Source organism: Austrofundulus limnaeus, unplaced genomic scaffold (assembly GCF_001266775.1).
Source record: "Austrofundulus limnaeus strain Quisiro unplaced genomic scaffold, Austrofundulus_limnaeus-1.0 Scaffold108, whole genome shotgun sequence".
NCBI classification, from domain to species: Eukaryota; Metazoa; Chordata; class Actinopteri; order Cyprinodontiformes; family Rivulidae; genus Austrofundulus; species Austrofundulus limnaeus.
The window spans coordinates 517,709-525,678 of NW_013952510.1; the positions used below are offsets into that span (position 1 = coordinate 517,709).

At 38.0% G+C, this 7,970-nt stretch overlaps 1 protein-coding gene and 1 long non-coding RNA gene across 2 annotated transcripts in view; both read left to right on the forward strand.

Annotated features, from left to right (window-relative positions):
- pgap3 (post-GPI attachment to proteins phospholipase 3) overlaps positions 1-4,001 on the forward strand; it is a 9,633-nt gene extending 5,632 nt beyond the window's left edge. The window contains exons 6-8 of the mRNA XM_014013952.1: positions 1,516-1,652; positions 2,108-2,312; positions 2,529-4,001. Of these exons, the coding sequence (XP_013869406.1) occupies positions 1,516-1,652; positions 2,108-2,312; positions 2,529-2,592 (406 nt within the window). The 3' untranslated portion in view covers positions 2,593-4,001. The remainder of the gene's footprint in view (positions 1-1,515; positions 1,653-2,107; positions 2,313-2,528) is intronic.
- Positions 4,002-4,733: 732 nt separating this feature from the next.
- LOC106521416 (uncharacterized) lies at positions 4,734-5,988 on the forward strand. The gene is made up of 2 exons (XR_001310664.1): positions 4,734-4,927; positions 4,958-5,988. It is a non-coding gene; the product is annotated as an uncharacterized LOC106521416 (long non-coding RNA).
- The last annotated feature ends 1,982 nt before the right edge of the window (positions 5,989-7,970 follow it).

Consider the following 7,970-nt stretch of genomic DNA (forward strand, 5'->3'; position numbering starts at 1 on the left):
TTATAAGTGTAAAAATTAAAATCAAAGACAAAGAAAAAACAATAGAAAAGTTTTTTTTCACCAGGGTTACCTCTACAATTAAATAAGTTAGCAATTTTTTCATGATCAGAAACAAGAAGTCCATTTACTGAGATTTGTGAATTGTTATTAAATGTTTTATTGTTACTTTCACCTGTCACTGACTTAATCGTTTCCCATGATATTTTTGGACTCTTACTGGCTGAAATAATTAGATTTTTAAAATATTGTTGTTTGGCTTTGCGTAATTCAGCAACACATTTATTTTGGTAACTGTTTAAACAAGACCGATTTTCAGAAGTTTTTGATATTCTATAAGTTTTCATTGAAGAAGCTTTCAACTTTAGGAGATGTATTCTTAAGGCATTCAACCATGGAATTTTATTTTTCCAGATTGGAACTTTACAAGTTGAAATATGTTTTTCCTGTATTGTCTCCAACTTGTCATAAAAATTTGACAAAATGTGATTTGGATTTGACAGAGAAATACCCTCATTCCAGTTAGTATTCTCAATCTCAGCATGAAACATGGGTAACTTTGATTTTGGAATCCTTTTAATGAAATTATGCACATGACCTGTAGGTTTCTTAAGGTTTTTTCTAATGACATGAATAAGTGAATGATCCGAGATTGAAGTATTTTTAACTCCAGATGTGCCATATATGGAGGATCGATTTGTGAAAATAAGATCCAAAATGGAATTCATATCTTGCCAAATCTTGTTGGTACTTTAATTAACTGTATCTTTGTTGGCAATGATAATAGTTTCTGTAAAGTAATAATCCAGTGAGGTTTAATTATTGGTTTGCTCGCTTTGGGATAGCATTTAAGGTTAGCATTTTGGATCAGCATTCAGCATGTCACTGTTGCATGTGAAAGGAAATGCTATTGATTTTATCAAGAACATGATGTGAATATTATGATTTTTAGCAGCAGGGAAAGTAAACAAAATTATTTTAGCATGAGTTATGTCTGTTACTTATTTATAAAGTTAATGCAAAATATTAGTTCTGCTATTAGCGGGTTAGCAGATGAGCGGAACACCACAAGGGCTGCACGATATTAGGAAGACCTGTGATGTGTGATAACGTTGCTCAATATTTTGATAATGATATGACTTGTGATAAATTAACAAATACTTAAGTATGTAGTGTTGATTTCTTTCTGTTCTGGGTTCAGAGCAAATAAAAAATAACTAATAATTTCCATTCCAGCATGAATTATTTTTTAATTATGAAGAGATCCATCCAATTGACCAAATCATAAGTGCTCCATTTGATTGGTGAAATACTTCAAGCTTCTATCGGAGTGACAGAACTCATCATTGCAAACTTTTGAGCCAACCATTTGTTTTGCATTTTATGCCGTTTTTGCGATATGCATATTGCACAGTCTGTTATTGCGATGACAATGAATTTTCAATATATGCTGCGGCCCTGCTTACCACTGTTAAGAAGTCAAAGAAAACTAAACAATGATGTCATTTTTTCTTTCAGAACTTTGGGTCTGAGGCAGCCTGGAATATCCAGTATGGTGGGAGTTTTCCTCATCTTGATCTTTACGTCACACGTGTCCTACTTGACCTTCGTCAGTTTCGACTACGGCTACAACATGGCTGCCAATGTCACCATCGGTATTCAAATGTTCCCTGAAGTCCCATTTGAACCAGAAATCACAAATGATTTACTAGAAGGAATGTGTGCACTAAATGCATCATTTGTATTTTAGGTTTGATCAAAGGCAAAAAAAAAAAAAACCTGGTTATTCATATTTCCTACTACAGGAATATTTAATTATCTGGGGTGTATTTGTACAGTTCTGTCTCATTTTTTTATAATCATAGATGGATAAATGTTCATAAACCTGAATGTGTTTATATAGCAGGTTTTGTAAAGTTTTCATCAAGATTACATGTTAATTCTGTGTAATACAAAACAAGAATGCACAGCCCATTTCCCAGTATCATTCAGAACATTAGAACTTATTTTCCCTCTTGGATCAATGAGCCACCAACCAAATCTTCTTCTAACATACAGTTTTTGACTTTCTCATCCACCCATGTTTTTTTTTATTCCCCCATCGTCAAAGGCATGGTGAACCTCCTGTGGTGGTTGTGTTGGTGCTGGCAGAACCGGCGGACGCTCCCATACTGGTGGAAGTGTGGCCTGGTGGTGCTGCTGCTTCACGGGCTGGCCCTCCTGGAGCTGATGGACTTCCCCCCGCTGCTCTGGGTCTTAGACGCTCACGCCGTCTGGCACCTTAGCACCATCCCGGTGCACTTCCTTTTCTACAGGTTTGTCCCGCTGTCGTTGCAGGCTGTGTGTCAGAGACAATGTCAACTGTTGCTTTGATACGACCAGTCAAAAGCTTTAACTTACCTTTTATACACTTTCAAGCTGTTTGAATATCGAATTGAAAAACGAGGGCGTTCTAAAACTTTTGACTCGGTGTATGTCTTATGAAGTTAAACGAGTTGAAATAGCTCATCTTTGCTCCATTCTGTTCCCAGTTTCCTGATAGACGACAGTCTCTACTTACTAAACACAGAGAAGATGGGTGTTAAAGTCGAGTAGGAGGAGGAGCCCGTCGCCTCTTCACCACACCTCCACCCTAACACCTCCTCAGTCGGGGCAGCCGGACACCTGAACTCTTGACGTCGCTCTGCCTCCCAGACGAAACGCACGACACCACTGACTAACATCAAACTCAACTCTGTTTACATTTTATTTCATTTGAAGGAAGTGTCGTGAATCCTTCATGTTCTTCTTCGCCTTGTACTGCCACGTGTGCTACGTTTACTGTAGTATGGGATGCAGGGTGGGGAGGAGTACTCGACCGCCAGCTGCTCTCGAATCCTGTTTATCGGGTTGTTTTGTAAAACTCGTCCCCTGAACTCCTGACGATCACACACTCCAACCCGATCGCAGTTTTCAGCAGCTGGCGTTAGATGGCAGCAGAACAGTGGTCAGTTCTGTCCGTTCATGTGTTCAACTGTGCCAAAAGGAAGCTGCCAGCTGATTTTTTTTTTCTAGAAAGATGGGGAAGAGACTTTATGTTGGAGGCTGTTGACCTTTTTTTTAAACCATCACTCCTTTATTTGTGCCTGTTGTTTCATTTGCTGCTTTTGTTTCTCTTCTGTTTTTGCTTTATTCATCTGCCTTAGTTGATTTGAAGTCAAATATTTTGACCAATATGTGCTTTATTCTGATCTGATTTAGATTTTATTTAATTTTTGGGATTAAGCGTGAGTTGCCTGATGATTATGAGATGGGAAAAAATTACTTTTGTTCACCTGGATTGCCTTTTTTCATGTGAGGAATGACCCAAGGTTACAGGAAGTTTTGAGCAGCTTTTCTCCACAGTGTCAAACAAACCCTGAGTTTAAGTGTAAATCCCGAGTTCTCCGAAACGAAACACACACACTCCCACCTGTCTAAACAGTGGCTCATAACCTGCTTCTCAGTGAATGTTATTTATTTAACCTCCCGGAACTGAATTCATTCCCATGTTTCCATCTCTCTGAGCTTTACTTCTACATGTGCACTTTACGAGTGTGTGTGTTCAGACTCCAGGCCATGCCTTTGAGTGAGAATCTGAACAATCAGCAATGTGTGTGTGTGTGTGGTTTTTCTGGACTTTGTGTTGTCATGAACTGAGTTGCTTTGTGTTTGTTGTGTGTGTGTGAGAGAGGGAGCTAGACTTTGCTGGATGATTCTTTTGTGTGTTTGGGTTGTGGGTGAGGAAATTTCAAAAATGTAGCTTTGTAATGAGAGGATGGAAGATGGAGATAGTTGATGAAAAGATCTAAATTGAATCATATCAAAGATTTTTCAAAAAAATCTATTTTTTATCCTCAGATCATGTATTTGGTTTGTAAAAGGTCATAAATATCAAATACTGTTTCACCATTTCCCTGATGTTTTTCATTAGTGTTTGTTTATGAATGAGAGAGTAAAAACAAAGTTAATCTTGTCACTATTCATTTCGGTCTTCACTCACTCCTGTGCTGCCCTCTGCCTGCTGCCCTGTGCACCATCACCTCCTCAACTGAGCGCACTTTCCTCATATCTGACCCCCACCCCCAAAAAAAAGGTGTGGATTAAATAAAAACTGTCTTTGTTGATAAGGTACTTAGTTTTGATGTGGGTTTTGTTTCGTCTACACTCGAAACCTGCAAACCGAGGTTCAAAATGTAATTCTTGTGTAAAACTACAACTGATAATATACCTTTTCACAGAAGCCCAAAGATCTGTTCTTTAACTTTAGTTACGGTCATCCAGTCTTGTATTCTAGAAATCAGTGTAATGAAATTGAATTGCTCCATTTAGTAATGTTTGCCAACGTTTTGTAATTCTTTGCTGCCCTGGTTTTATACAAGGTGTTTCAACATTTATTTAATTAGAAGGATTCGCCTGCTTGTATAAAGGTTAATAGAAGCTTAGCGTTCCTGGAAGAAATGCATATCACTGTCCAATGGTTCTTGAGGTATTTTGCTACAAACGTCAGCAGTTAGTGCTAAAGTTTTAAGCAAAGGTCTTTCAGAGCAGACGTCCTTTCAGATGATGAGATGGTCTACAGTTTTTCTGTGCCTCAGACTTTAGATATCCTGATGCATCTCAGTAATCCAGGTAAAAAATCAAAAGGAAAAAAATTGTATAGGTCTCTTCTTCCAAGAAGAACCCGTCCAGAGGACCTATACAATTTGATTTTAGGATTTATTTTATTTTTTTGATTTTTAGGTTTAGGAGGAGCAACTGGTCCTGGAGGAGCAGGAGCTAGGTCTGGTAGCTTTGGGCCTGGAGGGTATGGTCCAGGTGGAAACTGGAACTGGTGGCATTGGTCCTGGAGGTGCTGGAATTGGTGGTTTCGGACCAGGAGGTGCTGGAACTGGTGGCTTCGGACCAGGAGGTGCTGGAACTGGTGGCTTCGGACCAGGAGGTGCTGAAACTGGTGGCTTCGGACCAGGAGGTGCTGGAACTGGACAAAAATCCAGGGCACAAAAAGCAGCCAAATATGCAGCCATGCAAGCTTTACTTGGATCTGGAGGCTACAGAGGCGGAGGCTGTCAGGGTAACTATTGTGGCCGGAGGAGGAAGTGAGCAACCAACAGACAGGAAGTGACCTCATTGAAACAACAGTGGTGCTACAGCAAGAATACAGATTGTGAATGTCCTACCTGCCTTAAAAGCTGAGGCCTCAACACATTCCATGTTACTTTTTTAAATTTAAAGTAGTTGCTTTTACCATTTTTGTTATCAAGTTATTTCCATCAACACTGTGTGACTTTTAGTGGATCCAAACTACCAGGCTGAGAACCTGAAATAAAGAGTGAGCTTTTTTTTATTAGTAAAGTCTGTTTTGTGATTGTGTTTTATTTTTGTATAAGAATGACTTTTCTGTGCTGAGACTAATACCAAAGACTCCCTCAGAGCGGCTCTTTTAGACCAGTCTGCATGTTGACACGTTTCAGAATGACGTTTAAGGAGATATGAAACATTTAGCTTTAGTTTCTAAATCAAAATACAAACACGTGGCTAATCTTTGGAGACAGCGGTTAATTTGGGGAATATCCATGTTGAATGTGTTGTGACTGTTATTATCTGATCATGTCTCTGTACTCAGACCTTCTGATCTGCCGATGGATACTTCCACATACAGTTTTACCAGTTTTACAACACAAATACGTTCAAGTGTACAATTTTGGTTAACATGTGTTTTTTAAAAGAGTGCATTTGTCTTATGAGTATGATGTGATCCTGTTTTCTGTTGGCAAAAACATTTAAAACTACGTGTTGCGGTAGCGTGACAAAAACACACGACGGTGCATTCAAATGACATCTGTGACTGTTTTCCTTCCTTTGACGAACCTCCATAAACACTGTCTAAAAGTGCTCACATTTACTAGAATTTTAAATTGCGCTGAGAAATGCATTTAGTCTCATTTTGCAAATTAAATGCATCAAAAAGTGTTTGATTTACTTATTCGATGAATGGGTGGTTTGAACTTAACACCTTTACAGGTAGAAGTGCTTTGTCTCATACATATTCCTTGAATGTGTTTTGAATTAGAATAGCCTGTGATGTCATGAGGGTAAACAAAAGCATGTACCTGAATGTTGCTTAAGCAAGCAAAAAAAAAAGAAAAAAGGCTGAGGTTACCAGCAGGGCCTGCAGTGTCAGACAGCACCCTCCGAACACAAGAAACAAAACAAAACAAAATAAATAAATAGTGAAAGAGGAAATGATCCATCAGACTGCGCCCAGTGGCCTTTTATACCACGCTCCCCTCCTTCACCCGGCAGCGAAACATATACACATAAAATGCATAAATGCACACACGCACACACTACCATACTACTACACTAAGGTAAAAATAAATAAATAAATAAATAAATATGCTTAGACCTCTAAGAATTTCAAACAGTTGCTTAAAACTAGAGTTGGGCGATATTGGCAAAACAATTACTCAAAATTATTGTGGCATTTAGCTGATAACAGTTAATATGATGATTATTAGATGGCAATTGGACTTGCACGTTTCTGAAATTGTACTGACACATCTTTCAAACTAACATAAGTTATATTAATAAGCTGTGAATTGATGCACCTTTTCCACAACGTGGAGTGGCAGCAGATGTTTCGTAACACATTTATGCCACAGGCTCACAAGTGCTCCTGATAGTGAGTGCATTGCACACAAATCTGTGTCATCACATGGCACTAATTTCAATAATTGCGAAGCTGCAAATATTACTTGCTGACAGTTTTTCCTGACGAACAAATGCACGGTAGGATTTTGCCCAACCCTATAAAAACTCATTTCTTTTCACTCTTTTCCAAGCCCCATATTGGTTTAGTACCCAAAATTTTAACTGGAATGCACAGTTTTGGTTTGACCAGCACCACTTAACCTTGGAAAGAGTCCAGACTGGTTGTGTTTCTGAGTGAGGAGGTTTTTGTTGTTTGCAGGAGGATGTGGGCGGAGGGGAGAGTGGATAGACAGGAATGAATGGAGTTTATTCTTCTTCCTTCAACTCCTGATCTCTGAGCACAACTGAAGAGCATGAGAAAAGTGACAGAAATATGGAGAGGCACCAAGATTGAGCAGTGAAAAAACAACTTTTTTTTTTAATTAAAGGGTTACCCAACTTATTGATAAGGTACAGACATTGAATTCTTGGGAAATAGATTTCAAGATGGGAAAAATAACCAAATGGCCAAAAATTATAAAGAAAAACATAAATGAAATCAGAAGAGACATTGTGTCTTCCCATAAAGATTTATTTTAAACGTTTAAAGAAAACTACGCAGCTCTACACCAAACGTAAACTTATTTTTGTCACGTTTGATCAAATTCTAATCAGCGAGGTTTTTTTTGTATCTTCTGAAAAAGCAAATAAACGTTTTTGATAAAAAGGCTGAAATCCAGGATCTACAGGAAAGGATTATTTTAAAATAAAATATTGCCCATCACTTTTCAAACCAGATCCTTAGATTCAAATCATTTTCTGATGAGAAGGAACAGAATAACGATTGATAAAAATGTGATCTCATGCAATTTCATGAGAACTTGTGGCTGGAATATGTGTTGAGGATGACTCAGCTACTACAATGCCAAATTTTAGCTCAATAGAGTTGCTTAGCTAGAAGCAAAACAAAAAACAAAGTAAAATCATTAACCATGGCGGGTTTACTTGGCTGCCCTCTTGAACTTGATTGACTTTGTAAGTTAATAGTTTCCTTAAAATACATTAAGTATACTTAAGTGTACTATATTTCCACTAGTGTACTTTTATTTACCAAGTGCACTGATACAAATATAGTAGCAGTTTACCAACAAGAATAAGCCTACTTCTTAGGACTGATTTGACCCACTTTAAAGCTGCTGTATGTAGTTTCTTGAGTACCCAAAAACTTAGAAAAATTTTGAACAGAAACAACCTTGTAGTCC